The 20806-nt window shown below is 46.5% G+C and overlaps 1 protein-coding gene across 1 annotated transcript in view; it reads left to right on the forward strand.

Annotated features, from left to right (window-relative positions):
* The first annotated feature begins 1891 nt into the window (after positions 1-1891).
* Positions 1892-20806, forward strand: part of slc9a1a (solute carrier family 9 member A1a) — a 115879-nt gene continuing 96964 nt past the window's right edge. The window contains exon 1 of the mRNA XM_038797581.1: positions 1892-2233. Coding sequence (XP_038653509.1) covers positions 1993-2233 — 241 coding nt within the window. The 5' untranslated portion in view covers positions 1892-1992. The remainder of the gene's footprint in view (positions 2234-20806) is intronic.

Raw genomic sequence — 20806 nt, forward strand, 5'->3', positions numbered from 1 at the left:
TGCTTACTTAGCCCCCTACTATACTCCCCATACACACACGACTGTGTGGCAAAATTCGGCTCAACTCCATCTACAACTTTGCTGATGACACGACCGTAGTGGGTCGGATCTTAAACAATGATGAGTCAAAGTACAGGACGGAGATAGAGAACCTAGTGGTATGGTGTCACAATGACAATCACTCCCTCAATGTCAGCAAAACTAGAATGCTGGTCATTGACTTCAAGAAGCAAAATGTCATGCACACTCCTGTCTGCATCAATGGTGGAGATGGTTGAAAACCTCAAATTCCTAGGTGTACATATCACCAACAATCAGTTCTGTTCCACTCATGTTGATGCCACGACCAAGAAAGCGCAATAGCACCTATACTTCCTCAGGAAACTAAAGAAATTCGGCATGTCCACATTGACTCTTACCAATTTTTACAGATGCACCACAGAAAACATCCTATCTGGCTGCATCACAGCTTTGTATGGCAACTGCTCAGCCCAAGACTGTAAGAAACTACAGAATCGTGAACACAGCCCAGTCCATCATACAAACCTGCCTCCCATCCATTGACTCTGTTTACACCTCCCGCTACCTTGGGAAAGCGGCAGCATAACGAAACACCCCTCCCACACGGGTTATTCTCTTTTCCAACCTCTTCCATCGGGTAGAAGATACAAAAGTCTGAGAACATCCATTAACAGATTCAAAAACAGCTTTTTCCCCGCTGTTGCCAGACTCCTGTCTGCATCAATGGTGGCACGATAGCATAGTGGTTAGCATTGTTGCTTCACAGCGCCAGGGTCCCAGGTTTGATTCCTGACTTGGGTCACTGTCTGTGAAGAGTCTGCATGTTCTCCCTATGTTTGTGTGGGTTTCCTCCGGTGCTCTGATTTCCTCCCACAGTCCAAAGATGTGTATGTTAGGTGGATTGGTCATTCTGAATTCTCCCTCAGTGTACCCAAACGGGTGCCGGAATGTGGCGACTAAGGGTTTATCACAGTAACTTCATTGCAGTGTTAAGGTACGCCTCCTTGTGACAATAATAATGATGATTATTATTATAAATGATTGTCTTCTGGACTGAACTGATCTCTCCATGCATCCAGGGCCGGCCCAAGGTACCGGCAACTCGGGCAGTCGCCTGGGGCGCCATGTGCTAGGGGGCGCCAGAGACTCGGGTCCCGCGCATGCGCAGTTGGGCCGGTGCCAACCAGCGCATGCGCGGTGGCCACCCTCCCCCAGGGCGGCCCCTTCCGCCCCCCCCCTCCGTCCGCCGCCCCTCCGTCCGCTGCCCCCCCCCCCGTCGCCCCCCTTCGTCCGCCCCCCCGGCCCCGCCCCTGGCCCCCCCCTGCCCCGCCCCCCCCCTCGGCCCCGCCCCCCCGCCCCCAGCCGGAAGGGCACCGAAGTTCAGCTTGCCCGGGGCGCCAGCAACCCTAGGGCTGGCGCTGCATGCATCTTCTCAACTGTGTAGCACAAACCCCCCCCCCCCATATCATCACCCAATGTCTATGTCTATATATTTACATTGTGTATTGTATGTCCCATGTTTTTCATTTATGGAACAATCTGCTTGGACTGAACACAGAACAATACTTTTCACTGTAGCTGGGTACACCTAGGTTACCCCTTAATCTAGATTACCCCTTAATCTTCTATACAAGGGAATATGAACCTAGTCTATGGAAGGTGACTTCATAATTTAACTCTTTTCTCCTCAACATCATTTCCATTAATCTCACCCCACCCCGCCCCGTCAAGCCAAGGCTGGAGGTGGGGAAAGGATTGTTTGGTTCTCCCGCCTGCAGGTGGCGCTGGTGCGTGGGGCGGGCCTTCCTTCCCCCAGCTGGAGGTGGGGAAGAGGTTGTTTGGTTCTCCCGCCTGCAGGTGGCGGTGTGGTCGAGTGTTGGCAGATTGCGCCTTGGTTCAGTTTCTCGCTCTCCTGTCCGGCTGTAGTCACGGTACGGTTGATGCTTCAGGTGATTCCCAGCTCCGCTTCTGATGTATTCCCGGTTCTGCCTTCTGAGCCTGCTGCTGGGCTGCCTGATACAGCTGAGCCTGTGCTCCGACATCGCCGTCTCAGCCCAGGAGGAGCAGGGGAATACGACTTCACAAGAGAGAAGTGGAGAGACCCGCAATAAGAGCAACAAGGCCTTCCCGGTGGTGACCGTCGACTTCGCTCATGTCAGGTCCCCATTCGTTGTGGCGCTGTGGATCCTGCTGGCCTCTGTCCTGAAACTGGGTGAGTGACTGAGGGGAGGGGTGTCCGGGAGTTGCGGGTGGTGATAGTGGTGGTGATGAGTAAGTTTATATCCATAGAGTTCCTACAGTGCGGAAGGGGTCATTCACTCCATCGAGTCTGCACCAACTCTGAAAGAACATCCTCCCGAGGTCCACTTCTCCACCCTATCCCCGTAACCCCATCTAACTGCACATCTTTGGATACTAAGGGGCATTTCACCTCAGATAAGCCTCAGGAGAAGGGACCAAACATTTAAGGTCAGGGTGAGGAGAAATTACTTCACTCAAAAGTTTGTAAATCTTTGTAATTCTCTACCCACAGATGGTTGCTGATGCTCCATCATTGAATACATTTAAGACTGGGACTTGGTCCCTCAGGGTATCGAGGAAGGTGGCAGGAAAATGGAGTTGATGCCCAAGATGAGCTGTGATCTTACAGTATTAAATGGTAGAGCAGGTCATTGAGCCATATTGCCTACTCTTGCTCCTCCTCCTGATGTTCTTGTGTTATTCTGCAAGCCATTCCCTTCCTTGCATCCACTTGCCTTTCAATAGTTACGGAAAGCAGTTTTACCACTCGCTTAAGTGGTGTGTTTCAGATCATAAACTTCTGTGTGATAAGAAATTTGCATTTCTTGTCGAACCCTTTTGGCATTTAGAAAAATGTACTGCACTGCCTTCATTAAACCTGCATCATTTCATCAAAAAACTCAATTAGGTTAGTCGGACATGATTTGACTTCAACAATGTGCTGGCTGCTTCTTTGCCCATGCTTTCACAACAGAGAATTAATTTTGTTCTTGACAAAGGCCTCTCAAGAGTTTTCTCTATAACTGTTCTTCCCCTTGTCCTATCTCTCTGCCCAGGCTGCTGTGTGCTTTTTCCTGTCGTCTAGATTTTGGATAAGGCTTCTTTTACGTGGGTCTCAAACTATTAGAGCTTGACCAGAATCAGCATACCTGAGTGAATAAGTGCCTGCATTGCTTGGCTGTATGGATGGGGTGGCTCATACTCCCACGCTCAACTGGTATTTTACCACAAATGGAGATCATTTGTCAACCAGTGAATAGGAACATCAGCAAGAAACATATGTTATCCCGTGTATTTTTACACCAACTTCCCACTGACTCCATTCTGTCCTCCTATGTCACTAAACAGCACTAACATCATCAGTGCTGCTTATGTGTTATTTCTGAACACAGTGTCAAGTTCCAGCAGACCACCCCTGACATTCACTTGAAGGTGATTATTCAGATTTAGACTGTAGCTCTTGTAAGTTAATTCAAGGGCATATTGTAACCTATTGTCTGTTACTTTGAGCAACCATGTGAAAAGTTCATTTATGCACGCCAGAAACACAATAGTACTAATTACAAGAACATGTATGAAATTGAACACTGGCCTGCCAAAACGAAATATTGTACTCTGCAGAATATGAACAGAACTGAAAAAAAATGATGAAAGTACTTTCAGGCTGCAAGTATTTGTATTCTATTTGGTTGTAGTGTGCTTTGTCCCATGTTGTACAATGGATTACTGCCTGTGCAGGATTTCAACGTATACATATCTGTCCTCCATTGCTGCCTCACGACACCGAGGACCCGGTTTCGATCCCAGTCCTGGGTCACTGTCCATGTGGAGTTTTCACATTCTCCCCGTGTCTGCGTGGATCTCACCCCCACAACCCAAAGATGTGCACCGTCGATGGTTTGGCCGCGCTAAATTGCCCCTTAATTGGAAGAATTTTTTAAAAATACTCTGTTACAGCCCCCACCTAACATTCTGGCTATTCCCAAAGAGATGTTGGGTCTAAGGCATTAGCCAGCTGCTCTGGGGGTTAGCAGAGCAGGAAATTAAGGGTTATTATGAGAGCCCCAAGTTCACGACTGGAGTCTAGGGGGTGACTTGTTTCTTTCAGGAAACTATGAGCAGCATCCGGTGTAAATGAACAAAATGCTTCAATGACATCCAAAGGTACCAACCTTCAGATTAAAGCACATATGTGATGAAAGTAGTGGGTAGCAATATCTTTGTAGGTAAAGGGGCCTGAGGAGATGTCTTGAGCTGCACGCAGAATAATCTTTTTCCCTGTAACTCGGTCCACGTGACAAACAAATCCAATCCAATCCAAGGATAAATTGGAGAAATGATTGAACCAGACTGGGTGCAGATGATGCTGTCAGCATTGGCACTGGCCAAACTCCTTCAGGTGCATCCGTCCCCTGAACCTGCTTTCCCTGAGTATGTGGTGTGTTTCTGTGCGCCAAACCACTGTATTTCAGTAACTATTTTAGTCTTCACCCTCAGTTAGCAGGATTAATTAGTGGAGAGAGGGCTCGTGAGGAGCTGGTATGTTTAATTTGGCTGTGTCTTGTTCTATCTTGCTCTGATTAAGCTGTTCAGGACCAGGCATTGCTCCTTTGACTTTATGTCTCAAAAAATGTACTTTTAACATAGTGTTGCAAAAAGATTACGCAACCGCTTAAATTTGACATTACACAATGAAATACAATTCAGGACAAGGTGGAAAATATTTCACACATTGGGTGCCTCCTTTCAGCAAGTGCACACGTCGACAATGAAGCTCAACATCTCTTGCAGTGTGCCAGCACCACCTTCGATTGAACGAAGAAAAGAGTGTTTGATGACAAAGATCTGAAACCTGGCACCAAGCTCATGGTCTGTACGGTTGCAGTACTACTTGCCCTTCTGTGTGCATCAGAGACATGGATAACATAGAGCAGACACCTTAAATCCTTGGATAAATATCACCAGGAATCCGTTAAATCCTGCAAATTCAGTGACCGGATAGGTGATCGAGTATCCGTGTCCTCTTGCAGGCCTGCCTCCCCAGTGTCAGGGCACTTTTTCTGGTTAATCTGTTACGTTGGGTGGGCCACATCATCTGCATCCTTGACATAAAGTCCCCAAAATGAGGTCTGTACTCTGAGCTTCGTCACGGGGAGCGGATAGCAGGAGGGCAGGGGTAATGTTTCAGGGATGTCCTCAAAGCCTCCTTGATAAAATGCAACATCCCCACTTTTGTTTGGGAGCCTCTTGCTTGAGACCACCTAAACAGGTGGAGAAACATATGTGAAGGTTCCAACTATTTTGAAAGTGTCTGACAGGCCCAGGTGGAGGCCAAACACAAACAGCGGAAGAAAACTGAGATCTAGGTATGGGCAGCTCGGTAGCACAGTGGTTAGCACAGTGGCTTCACAGCTCCATGGTCCCAGGTTCGATTCCCGGCTTGGGCCACTGTCTGTGGGGAGTCTGCGTGGGTTTCCTCCGGGTGCTCCGGTTTCCTCCCACAGTCCAAAGATGTGCAGGTTAGGTGGATTGGCCTTGCTAAATTGCCCTTGGTGTCCAAAAGGTTAGGTGGGAATCCTGGGATATGGGGATAGGATGGAGGCGTGGGCTTAAGTAGGGTGCTCTTTCCAATGGCCAGAGCAGACTCGACGGGCCGAATGGCCTCCTCCACTGAAAATTCTATGATTCTAAGAGGAAAGTTCTTGATCCTTTGGCTCCCAGTTAATCAATACCTCAACTTTAAAACTCACATGCTTGTCTTCAAATCAAGCCCTTCAAATGATATCTTTGAATGCAAAAGAAGCCAAAACAGTATATAGAGTGATAGAATCATACCACACAGAAAAGGCCTTTCGGCCCATCGTGCCTGCGGCGGTCAAAAACAACCACCGAACCATTCTAATCCCATTTTTCAGCACTTGGCCATAGTCTTGTATGCCCTGGGATCGCAAGCACGAATCTAAATACTTTCTAAATGTTCATAAATGCTTCTTAAATGTTATATGAGAAAACGTTTTCATGCAGCAAGTGATTAAGCTCTGGAATGCATGGCCTGAGAGTGTGATGGAGGCAAGTTCAATCGAGGCATTCAAAAAGGAATTAAATTGTTCTCTGAAACAGAAGAATGTGGAAGGTTATGCTGAGAAAGCAGGAGAATGGCACGAATGCTCATTTGGAGACCAGATGTGGACATGGCGTGCTGTGCTGTAACAATACTGTAAGCGACCAAAATGCAAGCATCCCACCCACTTGCCTCATTAAACACTACCTGCGCCATCTGTGGCATTGTGTATAGATCCAACATTGGACTTATTAGTCACCTTACAAGCCACGACCCAGAGTGGAATAAAGTCATCCTCAGTCCTGAGGGACTGTCGAAGCTGAAGAAGATATAGCACTCAAGTGCCTCACAACTTTTACAATTATAGGTTATATTTGCAATATAACCTGTGACTCTTGTTGCAGAGCTGCTCGGCATAACTTTTAACAAAAGCTAAACCTTCTTTGTAAAGGAGGTGGACCCGGGTCTCGCCCCTATAAAGGATGCAGAGATCCAGGTTTTTCCATGGAGGTTCCTTCTCACCACCAAACAAGCTATGTCTTTGTGCTTGTTTAAAAGTTATAGTAATGAGGCATTCTGCCAAACGATTGTCAGTCTGCTTCGGGAGCCTTCTGACAAGATCCACCATCTTGTTGTCCAGTAGCTCCTTGAGGATGTTACATGCATAACACTGCTGGATGGACTTATGATCAAAGATGTTTTTCGGTGCAAATGCTTCCATGATGGGCAGATGGTACCGCATGGTCCAATTGAATGGAACATTCCATGGCAACGTATCCAGACCCATCCTCACAACACCATGTTCACGAAGAATTTCAGCACACAGTAACATTTGGTGTTTAATCCGAGAGCCTGTTGACAACTTGATGCATCCACTCACAAAAGTGGCCATTAGGATGAAGATGATGTTGAGTGCGTTTTTCCCTTCTTTAGAGGAGCTCCCTACGAGCATAGTCCAATTTCAATCTCCAGATAAATCCGAAAATTACTCGAGTATGGTTTATGAGGAGTCATATATGCTGCTGACTCATGCAGCTTTTGTTTGTCAATGTCTTTGGAGGATAGCAAGGCTCTTTGTTCTATTGGGCCAGAGTTTCATGGGTTTGTTCATGTGCAAAGTAAATTAGTGTTTACAGAAGGATAAGAGCTTTTTTTGTCTTCGATGGAGCCCACTGGCATTTTCAATAATGATTCAAGCTGGTTTCTGTTTGCTATAGTCAGCAGACTTTGTACAGTATGTCGTAGCTGGCCACAGTTGCTCCTTATCAGCAGCATATAAAGAGGTGTGGCATTTACCCTCCCTTACAGTAATGGGGGAATTATGTTTTAATTTTAAAACAAAAACGCAATGGAACCACAGGAATGGTACAGCTCACTGCAAAAAAAAAGCTTCAATGTAAATGGATAGAGAGAGGAACAGGTGAATAGCGATATAATTGGCTGAGCACAATCATTAGACTCAGTTTGGTGCCTCCATACGCACCACCAGAGAACAAGGGAGAGCAGGATAAAGCCATGAAAGCATGGTAAAATGGTGCTCGCAACTACCACGAGAGTCCAGGATAAAGTTTTTGTGGCATGTTCAGGCCCTCACCAGAACATATCTCCCTCAACTCCAGCAACACCAGAGGCACCAATGACGCTCTGTAACTCCCCCTCGCCGGATGTCAAGACTCACCTGTACCCCTGCAGGAGCCAGTCACTGATTCTTAAACCCCAACATAACAAAAATCGAAAAATATAAAGAAAATATGTGAACCCAGTTATAGAAGGATGTTTTACATACACCACAAAATGCTGCAAAATTCCAACCTCAGGCACAGTACAGAATGATGTGGAGATGCCGGCGTTGGACTGGGGTGCGTACAGTAAGACGTCTTACAACACCAGGTTAAAGTCCAACAGGTTTGTTTCAAACACTAGCTTTCGGAGTGCAGCTCCTTCTTCAGGTGAATGAAGAGGTGGGTTCCGGAAACACATATATAAACAAAGTCAAAGATACTTTGAATGCGAGTCTTTGCAAGTAATTAAGTCTTTACAGATCCAGACAGCACGACTGGAGAGAGGGATAATCACAGGTTAAAGAGGTGTGAATTGGGGGCAGCACGGTGGCACAGTGGTTAGCACTGCTGCCACATGGCGCTGGGGTCCCAGGTTCGATCCTGGCTCTGGGTCACTGTCCGTGTGGAGTTTGCACATTCTCCCCGTGTTTGCGTGGGTTTCACACCTTCAACCCAAAGATGTGCAGGGTAGGTGGATTGGCCATGCTTAATTGCCCCTTAATTGACAAAAAAATGAATTGGATGCTCTAAATTTATATAAAATAAAGAGGGGTGAATTGTCTCAAGCCAGGACAGTTGGTAGGATTTCGCAAGCCCAGGCCAGATGGTGGGAGGTGACTGTAATGCGACATGAATCCAAGGTCCCGATTGAGGCCGTACTCATGTGTGCGGAACTTGGCTATAAGGTTTTGCTCGGCAATTCTGCGTTGTCGCGCATCCTGAAGGCCGCCTTGGAGAATGCTTACCCGAAGATCAGAGGCTGAATGCCCTTGACTGCTGAAGTGTTCCCCGACTGGAAGGGAACATTCCTGCCTGGTGATTGTCACGCAATATCCGTTCATCCACTGTCGCAGCGTCTTCATGGTCTCGCCAATACATTGAAACAAACCTGTTGGACTTTAACCTGGTGTTGTAAGACTTCCTACAGTACAGAATGATCATTATTCCACATATTTAAAACCAGCAGCTATAAATTTGGATTTTGGTCAGTGCAGTTGGGGTTTCCCAACACATTAAACAAGATAGCTTAACAAAGGGAGAGCTACCAGGAGCAAACGTTCTCAGGATTAAAGAGGACCAAGATACAACCATAAGTCCGTATTGGTCCAGCACACGCCCACCCTCCAGGATGAAGACTAGAAAAGGCTCATTCATATAAAGGAACGTCTCAACCATAAGGGGATGGGGCAACAGGATATCAATCACAGTACAGGTCAATAAATTACCATTGCCCATTATGTCAACCTGCCCCCCCCAACCAAAAAAGGGCTCTGGCAATGCAGTCATAGCGTACAGACTTTCACTTCAACAAATTGAACAGGGATAAACTGACCACACCCAGGCATGCACCACCTAGAGATGACAACTACAAAAAGGAAACACAGACCTTTGAAGGAGACAAGTACGGATCCTCAAGATTCCAAGCAATAACAAAATAAATGCAAAATGAAAACCTAATGCAATTAGCTCTAAATGGGGTCACTGGCACTCTGACACTGATGAGGAAGTCCGTGTGTGCATGTGTTCTCAGCGATGGGTCGGAGAACCACCGAGGGCGTGGGAAATTCTCGCCACGCCGGGCCGCTGATTCCCCAGTGACCGGAGAATTGGTGCCAATCGCGCCCCCGTGGTTGCCATGGCGCCGGTCGGGGGCCGCTGAAATAGGCCCCCGCGGCGATTCTCCACGGGCGACGGGCCAAACTCACACTGGCACGGTTCAGACCTGGTACCACCCGGCGGGTGCTCGGACCCGCTGCCGCTGTGGACATCCTGGTGGGGGGGCGGGGGGATCTCCACGGGGTCCAGGCCCACGATCGGGGACTTTCGATCGGTGGGCAGCCGCGATCTGGAGGGGGGCTACCTCCTTCCGCGCGGGCCGCTGTTAGGTCCCCGACATGTTGCTCCGCCCCGGCGCGGAGATGGCAACCACGTGCATGTGCCAAGCAGAGACGGCCGTTGTGCACATGCGCGGACCCGCGCCGGCTGTGCAGGGCCGCCTTTCCGGCGGCGTGCTAGCCCCCTAAAAACTGGTGAATTGCTGGCCCAGGAAGCCCGTTGATGCCGGAGTACACCACTCCGGTGTTTATGCCGGCGTTGGCCCTCATGTCTCAGTCCTTGGTATAAGTCTTACACCAGACTCTGACTCTTGGGCTCAGTCCCACACATGACGTTCTCACTGACTTAATCCCTCAAATGCTTTCAAAGATATTGCTGCCTAAACTTTGAACTTGGGTGCATTAAATGAAGAATGTTTATTTTTGGAGATTCTAAATAGAGTGTGGACAAGCTGGTTGCATTTTGTAATGTGTCTAATGATGAGCTTTGGTATAATTACTAGCTTAGAGCTAAAGGCAGACTTCAAATTGTTTGTTTTGTGAGAGACTAAGTTGGTTGTGGTATACAACTGTGAACAGTGTTTGAAGCAGCCCTAAGTGTATCTTATTTTCGGTTGAGGAATGAAAACACTCTGTGATGGCAGGATCTGTAGGTTTTGCTGATTTTTATATATCGAATAAGCATTCTTTGAGATTTCAAAAGCACTTCTGTTGCACCGCACCCATTTAATGAACAAACGGGTAACCTGGCAGCCGTAAGAGGCCATGAGTGAAAAGGTTTTGAACAGGATCACTGATAATCTTCACTATGTGCTGAGAGTGGTGTACCCACAGTATATCCATTGACAGACTGTTGTGAGTGGTTTATCTGCATTCTATCCATTGACAAGACTGTTGTGAGTGGTGTGTCCCGCAATTTGTCCATTTTCAGACTTTTTAGTGGAGTATATGCAGTCTATTCATTGACAGACTATTGTGACTGATTTCCGCAGTCTATCCATTGACCGACTGTTGTGACTGGTTTCCGCTGTCTATCCATTGACAGAATGTCTTGACTGGTTTCTGCAGTCTATCCATTGACAGACTGTTGTGAATGATGTCCCACATTTTATCCATGTACCGTTGCCAGATGCGGACGATGGGAGCTTTAGTTTAAGTTCTGGTCCTTCGCACCTTCAGTTGTCAGGGAATTCTCTGCTGATTTGGTTAAAGATGTGAATACTTTGCTGTGTTTTGAGATTGAACTCTAGGGATTTTGCTTAAATGTCTCTGCAGAGAATTGTGCTGCTGTGAGCTGGATCAGAATGTATTGCATTAGAATTTGGTTCTGATGCAAAGTTGACTTGCTACAGGAGATGATCGAACATGTGAGGCTGTCTGACTGAACGCACGTATTCTCTGCGGTGCTGAAGACACCTCGAGTAGACTTTCTCGCACTGCTATCACATCTCGATGAAATCATGGTGTCACACTAGTGCTGAAGTTATGACTGGAAAAGGTAGAAAATTTGCATTTATATAGCACCTTTTGTGACCTCTTAACGTGTCAAATGGCTTTATGGTTAAATACTTTTGAAGTGTAGACACTTGTTATGTAGGGAAATGTGGCAAACAATTTGTCAATAACAAACTCCCACATACACCAAAGAGACTAGTGGTTTTAGATGTTAGCTGAAGTATAAACGTTGGCTAGGACCTCAGAGGAACTCTCCAGCTCTTTATTGCCTACCTGAGACACCAGACTCAGCCCCAGTTTTATATCTCTTTCAAAAGACTGCACCTCTGAGCTTCTTCCTGTTCAAAGATATTCATTTTTAGCCTGAAGCAATCTTTTGGAATGTGTACATCTGACCCAGGTGTGGTAGAGTTTGGGCAGGAATGCATTGAATAACTCCTGCAGTATGACTAAAACAGCATAAGTCTTGAAATGTTCAGGCTTGGAGTTTTTTGGAGGCACTGAAATAAACCTTTGGACTCAGTCCAAGGATTGAGATGAACTATTTAATTTCATGGGGACAAGAGTGATCCTAAGCTGGCGCTATCACTTAGAAAATCAATGGAAGCAGAGTGGGTTGTGCTTGAACCTCTGTTCTACTAAATACAAAGAATGTCTCCAGCATTGTCCCAATGTATTTCTGTGCCATACAGCCTCTGCCACTGAGACATTAAGTTATGCTCATTAAAGGCAATGAGTGTGCTAACCGTACAGAAATTGTTTTCTCAGGAGTCTTAATTAATTTTGTCAGAGCCACCATAAGTGCATCCTCGGAAATAAACAATTCCATCATATCCTCTCGTGCATCATAATTGCTCCATCTTCCCCATTGTTTGCCCTGTGTGTGGTACGAATGATGCCCATTTTCCAAAGGAACCATTTCTTTAAAAGGTTTTTCTTGTTGTCTAGAACGTTACAATTCTAAAAATTAATTCTTGGGATGTGAGTGTTACTGGGAAAGCTAGCATTTATTGCTCATCCCTAATTGCTCTCGCAGGTGTTGGTGAGCCACCTTGAACAGCTGCAGTTTGTGTCATGAAGATACTCCATAACCATGTTACATAGAGAGTTCTATGATTTTGACCCAATGATAATGAAGGAACAACGTCTATGTGTCCCATTTGGGGTGGTGTGTGAAGGTGGTCCCATACATCTTGCACCATTTGCATTCTGGGTTTTGGAGATTGGAGTTTGGGAAATGTTGCCGAGAAAGCCTTGGCAAGCAGCAGTAGTACATCTTTCGACAGTGCTCACTGCAGCCACGGTGCATTGGTGGTAGCTGAAATGGATATTTAAGGTGCTGGTTGCCAAGCTAGTGTACTGTTGAGCTGCTTGATCATTGTAATAGCTGCACCTAACAAGGCAAGTGGAGAGTATTCCATCACATGTACCTGGTGGTACAGAAATCTTTGTGAGATGGAGGAAGGGCTGGAGCCAAGTCTTGTGCTGTAAAATACCCAATCAACTATTGAAGTAACATGTGACTGGTTGTGTCAAACCTCTGGTCAATGGTCATCCCCAGGGTTTGTTTATTGAGGATTTGATAATGGTGATACCATTTAATGTCAAGGTTAGGTGTTCTGTAGGGCACCTTCTGTAGGGCAACTAGGGATGGGTACAGCGGCAGGGACCCGGGTTCAATTCCTGGCATGGGTCGCTGTCTGTGTGGAGTCTGCACGTTCTCCCCGTGGCTGCGTGGGTTTCCTCCGGCTGCTCCGATTTCCTCCTACAAGTCCCGAAAGATGTGCTTGCTAGTTTAATTGGACGTTCTGAATTCTCCCTCTGTGTACCCGAACAGATGCCAGAATGTGGCGACTAGGGGATTTTCGCAGTAACTTCATTGCAGTGTTAATGTAAGCCTACTTGTGACACTAATAAAGATTATTATTATTTGCCACATCTCAAACAACTGTAATTTTTAAATACTATTTGCACATTTGTACAAATGTATCGCAACATTATGCGGAACAAGTGGATATGTTGTAAATTTCATTGTACAACACATTGTTCAATAGTGGGTTGGCAATTGCAATGGTTGTATTAACTACTGGGTTGAATTGTTTGTAAATTTAGTGATTTCTTTGCAGTTACTTTCCTAACATTTAATTTCTCTGTGATTAATTATCCTTAGTGAATCAGCATTCTGCCTTAAATGTCACCATTGCTACAGCCACTCTGCCTACTGCATGCCGGTGTAATGAAAGAAAGGCAAAACCAACTTTATATAGCACTTTGCACAATGTCCCGAAATGCTTTGCAGACAATCAATTACATGAGCTGCAGTCACTCGTATAATTGATTTTCAAATGACAGACTTGAAGGGCTGCAAGACCTACTCCTGTTCCTAATACAATATAAAAACATAAAATGTTGGGAAAACTCAGCAAGTCTGACAGCATCTGTGAAGAGAGAAGCAGTGTTAACATTTAAGTCCCTTTGACTCTTTAGAACCTGTTGAGTTTTTCCTGTTTATCTTAATTTACCCTGATTCACAAGAGTATTTTCCATTGACTTCTATCTTGGTGCTTTTTATGACTTTTTTGAGAGATTGGAATATTATGAAGTTGAGTTGTGTTGCACAGGAGATATTGAAAATATATTGCAGTGGGAATTGGCAATAAACAGACTCTTCAGATTAACCGATCAAGAAAACCGATACAATTATAAGCCATTCAGTCTTTGTCCTGTGGCCTCTTAAAAGTTGTGTCGCACAGAGACACTTGAGGGCTCCAACACCTCTCACTAACTACCCTGTGTTGTTTAGTCATGCCACTTTGTTGCTCAGGAGTCATTTGATCCTTCTACCCTGTGAGATTACTGGTAAATTAGAATCCAAATGCACCCCTTGTGAGAAATAATTATATTGAATAATACCAGGAAGAAAAAAAGTCATCTATTTCTGCATAATGGGAAAATCTTGTGCAGTTTATCTGGATTTCAAATATTGAATCTTCTAAAGACTCTTATAGTACGGAAAGCCACCGGCAAAGAGGGGACACATGGGAGGCCTGACCGTATCAAACCTCCTATTCTACCACTTGGCAACAAACAGAGAGTCGGGGAGTGGTTGGGAGAGAGGGAGGTGGAAAGGTTCCAAATGGAGGAAGCCTCCTACACAGAGACATCTCTCTGGGTACTAGCCACCACCTCGCTCCCGGCCCTCCATACACGTACTCGAGGAGCCTAGTGGTAGTAGCCACATTAAAGATCTGGAACCAGTTCAGGCACCACTTCAGACTCAATGATGTATCTGTCGATGCCCCCATCTGCAAGAACCATAAATTTATACCAGCAAGGATAGATGCCACGTTCAAGACCTGGAAAGGGGACGGAGGAGTACTGATGATAAGGGACTTGTCCAAGGATGGTAGAGTAGCGACAGAAAAGCTCCAACTGCCAAAAGGGAATGAGGGTCGGTACCTGCAACTGTGAGACTTTCTCTGCAAAGAGACTAAGATATTCCCCAGCTACCCGAATGCACCGTACTGGACAGGATGTTGGCACCGGACTAGCTAGGGGAGAGAAATGTGGCGACATATACGGAAGACTTTTGGAAGAGGTCAGGACCCCACTGGATGAAATGTGACAAATATGGGGGGAGGAGATGGGCATAGAGATGAGGGAAGACTCTGGATCGAGGCACTGCACAGGATCAACTCCACCTCCCCATGCAAAGAGCTGAGCCGAATGCAACTGAAGGTGGTGCAGAGTGTACCTAACCAAGACACGGATGAGCCGATTCTTCCCTGAAGTGAAGGATAAGTGCAAGCAGTGTTAGGGGTTCCGGTCAAGCACACCCACCTGTCCCAGGCTCGATGGGTTCTGGACCGCCTTCTTTGAATCATGTCCAGGGTGGTTGGGGTGAAGATGTTAGTGGCAGTCTTCTGGGTATCAGAACATCCAGAGCACTTAACGGGGAGAAATACCAACACCTCAGAGGGGAAAGGAGAAATAGTCTTACACTCTGAGGGGTACAGGCCCCCACACGTGAAAGACCGGGGCAACGTGGAGATGGTAGGTTGGCCCAGGAAACACTGAGAAACGAAAGGTGACTTGGAGAATAAAGCCAGCTGCCTAGTCCTGCACCATAACCAATTGAGACAATGTAAATAGACTACTGGTTACTCTTGGCTGTATCGATATTTGTATATTGATAGACCAGCTTATTTCATGCTTTTTTCTTTGCTACTTATGGTTAATTTATTTTGCTTTTCTCTGTTACTGTATTACCATGTTTTCCCACTATGTTCCATATACATCAATGTAAATAATGAAAACTTTTTTTAAAAATTGAATCTTTCCCCAAATACTAATTTACTGTCACTGTGTCCATCCATATGGTGCAATGTGCAGAACATGTTAACGAGAGCTGAGGCTGTCACCAGGGCACATGATTTCTCTCCTTGGCCCTGTGCAATACTCTATCTCCTTGCTGCCACACTTTGTCGAGGGGGTGTCATTTCTCACTGAAGTCCTTTCCATTGCACTTGGAGCACCAAGACAGTCAGCATCTCCCACACTTGAATTTTCCTTGTATGAATCATTTGGAATGCGATAAACAATCATGATGAGACAAGAACCACCACACTGTCCAAGACCTCATCACAAGAAGAGACAAGCTCTCCGCGCCTAGCAAAACAACATAACCAGCAAGGCAAAGAGGAGAGCTCATCAATTAGCCAAGGCAGAAGTACAAAAAAGAACTAGGGAAATCAAGAACCAATGGTGGACTGAGAAAGCTAAGGAGCTGCAACTCCTTGCAGGCGAGCTTAACACCTGGGGCTTCTTCAGTGTCGCCAAGGCAATATATAGGCCCAGTACCCTCGGCCTCAAACTGGTGAGGAGTAAGGCTGGAACCCTCTTGAGAGACCGAGAAAACATCGGCCTTCGATAAAGAAAACACTTCAACAAACTCCTAAACTGTGATACAGCCATAGATGAGGACATGTTTGAGGAAATCCCCCAACTCCCCATCAAAGATTATCTTGGACTCCCACCATGCGTGGATAAAGTTGAAGCTGCCTTTGTGGCAGAAGAATGGGAAAGCTGCAGGATTGGAGAGGATTCCAGCAGAGCTTTTCAAACTTGAAGGAGAAGAGATCACCTGTCATCTCCATCCGCTGTTACTGAAAATCTGGGACAGAGAACAAATCCCTGCTGACCTCGGGGATGCCGTCACCACTACCATCTTCAAGAAAGGAGATAAAACAAACTGTAGGAACGACTGAGGAATCTCCCGACTCTCCATCTCGGGAAAGATCATCGCCCGAATCCTCACTATCCGCCGCCTTCCAATCTTGGAAGAAATCTTTCCTGTGTGCCACTGTGGCTTCTGACCAAACCATGGAACAGCACATGATTTTCACTGCTCGGCAAATTCAAGAGAAATGCCAGGAGCAATAATAACCACTCTACATGGCCTTCATTGATCTGTCAAAGGCTTTTGACTCATTAAGCAAATACTGTGGAAAACTCTGTCAAAGGCCAACTGTTCAGAGAAATTCATAAACATCCTCCGATTCCTCCACAGCAAGGTGTCGTCGACAGTCCTCAACGATGAAAATAAGACAGAAATTTTGAGGTCAAGACTGAAGTCAAGTAGGGATGTGTCATTGCCTCCACCATTTTCTTCCATCTTCATCGCACCATCCTTCACCTTGTCAGGAGCAAGCATCCCAGTGGGATGGTCATGATCTACAGGATGGACAGAAAACCTTTCAACCTCAACTGGTTGAAATCCAAGACGTAAATTACACTGACATTGCTCGCAGAACAGCAGTATGCAGATGACATCGCCATCTCCACTCTCAGAAGAGAATCTCCAAATTATGTTTGACACCTTCGCAGAAGCATACCAAACAATTGGCCTCTGCCTCAACCTCAAGATACCTCGAGCCCTTTACCAACCTGTCCCAGGGCAAGATCCGGTCTCGCCCTCCACCAAGTGCAACAGAGAAACTACCAAACATGGATCATTTCCCCAACCCGGGGAACCATCACTCCTTTAAGGCTGACATCGATGAGGAGATCCAACATCATATCCAATCTGCAAGGACCTCCTTCAGACGCCCAATGACGCGATTCTTTGACGAGTGCAAAATCTGTGCTGACACTAAGACCCTCGTGTACAAGGCGTTCGTCCTCCCAACTCTTCTATACGGCTCATAAACTTGGATGCCACCTCGAGGCCTGGAAAGGTACCATCAACTCTGTCTGAGACAATTCTCCGCATCAGCTGGGAGGACAGCTGTATTCACATCCGTGTTCTTGAAGGAGCCAAAACCACCAGCATCGGGGACATGATCATTTGAACTCCGGTGGGCTGGCCATTTGAGTCTCGACTGCCAAAGCAAATTTTCTTCACTCAGCTCAAAGAAGGCTCCCGAGCAAGAGGACAAAGGAAGCGCTTCAAAGACACCCTGAAGGCCAAGAAATGTAACACAGACGTAAACCTCTTGGGGGACCCTTTCTCAGACGAGACCTACTTGAAAGAACCTCCAGATTAAAGTGAACAATTCTTCGAGAACACCTGATGGCAAGAGAAGGCCCGGAAAAGAAGCCTGAAAAAGGAATACAAGCGATCTCAAGTCTAAGGACTGATCCCATGTCCCGTAAACACCTGTCAAGTGTATGGATGAAGATATGGCTCTAGGATTGGGCTCATGAACCAAGCAAGAACCCACAGAACCCATGACCATGATACAGAGTTTCTTAGGTGGACATCATACTAGTTATTGAGTAATCGCCAAAGAAGAATGTCTAGTTTTGCACAATTCATATATTTTGCACAATCATGATAGTCTTGCGGCTGCTGACTCAATGTTGATGGTGAAACGTCAGCATGTGGATTAACCTCAACATTCAGTTTCAAAAACAGACATGGGTTTTCAGGCCTGACTATTGAAGTTTGTGCTTGGTCTAATAAACACACATCAAAAACAAGTCATGCAGCCCAGCCTGACATAGAAACATAGAAAATAGGAGCAGGAGGAGGTCATGCGGCCCTTGGAGCCTGCCGTGCCATTCATTATGATCACGGCTGATCATCCAACTCAATAACCTAGTCTCGCCTCCTCTCCCCCCACCCCCATATCCTTTGAACCCCTTCTCCCTAAGTGCTTTATCTAATTGCTCCTTGAAAACAGAAATATGCTGATATTTACTCTCTACAGGAAAAATATCCTTTTCCATGTGCCCAACCTGTTCCTACATCCCTTGAGTTCCATTACCTTCTTCCCCGAACAGGCACCGGAATGTGGCGCATAGGGGCTTTTCACAGTAACTTTATTGAAGCCTATTTGTGACAATAAGCGATTATTGTTATTATTATTCCGCTTTAATCTCTAATGGTATTGCAAATCTTTCTGCTATTTTATCTAGGTTTATTCAATATGGACTCTTAATCAACAGATTTTCTAGCTACCTTGTTAAATATGTTTTTAAAACCACCCTTTCTTTACAATGAAATATGCCCCACTTCATGTCTATCTCTGTATTTGTATTTACACATGGCAGCAGCCTATTGAGTTTGTGCTGAACTCGCCCTATTGACTCAACATCCTTCTTGAAATGTAGAGCACAAAATTGCACACAGTCCTTCAACTGTGGTCTGAGGGAGGTTTTAATAATAATCTTTAGCAGTGTCACAAGTAGGCTTACATTAACACTGCAATGATGTGACTGTAAAAATCTCCTAGTTGCCACCCACACTCCGGCGCCTGTTCGGGTACACAGAGGAAGAATTCAGAATGTCCAATTCACCTAACAAGCACATCTTTTGGGACTTGTGGGAGGAGACTGGAGCGCCCGGAAGAAACACAAGCAGACACTGGGAGAACTTGCATACTCCGCACAGACAGTGACTCAAGCTGGGAATCAAACCCGGGTCCCTGGCGCTGTAAGCAGCTGTGCTAGCCATTGTTCCACTGTGCCCACCCTATGTAGATTCACCATGACATGGCATCTTTTCTATCCCCCTATGGTTGGCTATAAAGCCCAGCTCTATTTTGGGGCCTCTTCTGCTTGGTGTTGATTTTATTATCTTGTAAACTATTAATCCTCTTATCTTCTGCATCAATCATGCTTCTGCGATCATAAGGGTAATTCTTAGCTTTATTACTCAAATATAGTCCTTACAATTCTTAACATGGGTACAATAGCAACAATTGAGAAAATGGCAGAGGGGAAAGGCCCAATGGCAGAGGGGAAAGGCCCAATGGCAGAGGGGAAAGGCCCAATGGCAGAGGGGAAAGGCCCAATGGCAGAGGGGAAAGGCCCAATGGCAGAGGGGAAAGGCCCAATGGCAGAGGGGAAAGGCCCAATGGCAGAGGGGAAAGGCCCAATGGCAGAGGGGAAAGGCCCAATGGCAGAGGGGAAAGGCCCAATGGCAGAGGGGAAAGGCCCAATGGCAGAGGGGAAAGGCCCAGATGGAGCAGTTGATGGCTTTCATCAGGGATGAATTCTGTCACAAGAGGAAAGAGATGCATGGGAACTGGACGAAGGCCATTGAGGGAGCAATAGTACCTCTGCGAGGATCGATGGACCAAGTGGAAAAGTGCCTCGAGTCATAAGGGGCAAAATTACACGAGGTGGTGCCTGACCAGAGTAACCAGATTGTGTCCCTGGAGGCGAAGGTGGGGGCCCTGGGAGCCTGTGTAAGTCGCTGAGGGTGAAGGTAGAGGAGTAAGAAAATGGGTCCAGGCGGCAGAACCTATGGATTGTGAGACTACCAGAAGGTTTGGAAGGGATGAGTATGTGTCAAGGATGTTGGCCGGGCTGGTGGAGCAAGGAGTGCTGGACAGGGCCCATAGGTCTTTAAGGAAGAGCCCGGGAATGGGGGAGCCGCCTCGGGCGGGGATTGTGCAGATGCACAAATTCTTGAAGAAGGAAGAGATATTGCGATGGGCCAGGGAGAAGCAAGACTGCAAATGATAGGGGAACTGTGTCTGAATATACCAAAATATCAGCGTGGCGCTGACGAAGAGGCGTCCAGGACCACAGCAGTATTGTACCGAAGGAAGTACAGGACCTGGGAGGATGGTATGTGATAGTAAGTGGGGTGTTGGAAGGGACACTGATGGTTTAGTTAATGTATATGTGCTGAATTGGGATGATGTGGGGTTTGTGAGAGGTTTGCTGGGAGTGATCCCGAATCTGGATACGCACCGATTGATTATTGCAGGGGGGGGGGGGGGGGGGAATTTTAATTGTGTGATGGAACCGAGGGTGAACAGGTCAACTCCCCAAGTCAATGGGGAGGTTAAGAATGGCAAAGGAGTTGGGAGGGTTTGTGGAGCGGATGGGAATGGTCAACCCGTGGAGGTTTAGGAACCCCGGGGGAGGGAGTACTCCTTCTTCTCATGTGTATAAAGTGTACTCGAGAATTGATTTTGTGGTGACTCGAGCAGTGTTGTTGGGGTCGTGGGGCAGAGTATGCGGGAATTGTGATATCCAATCACGCGCCACAATGACTGCAGGTGAGGCTCAGTGAGCGGCAGGTGCAGAGGCTGGATTTGGGCTTGTTGACAGCTAAGGGGATCTGTGAAAAGGTGAAGTTGGCGATCGGGGAGTATGTAGAAATCGATCAGAATGGA

Source organism: Scyliorhinus canicula, chromosome 1 (genome assembly GCF_902713615.1).
Source record: "Scyliorhinus canicula chromosome 1, sScyCan1.1, whole genome shotgun sequence".
NCBI classification, from domain to species: Eukaryota; Metazoa; Chordata; class Chondrichthyes; order Carcharhiniformes; family Scyliorhinidae; genus Scyliorhinus; species Scyliorhinus canicula.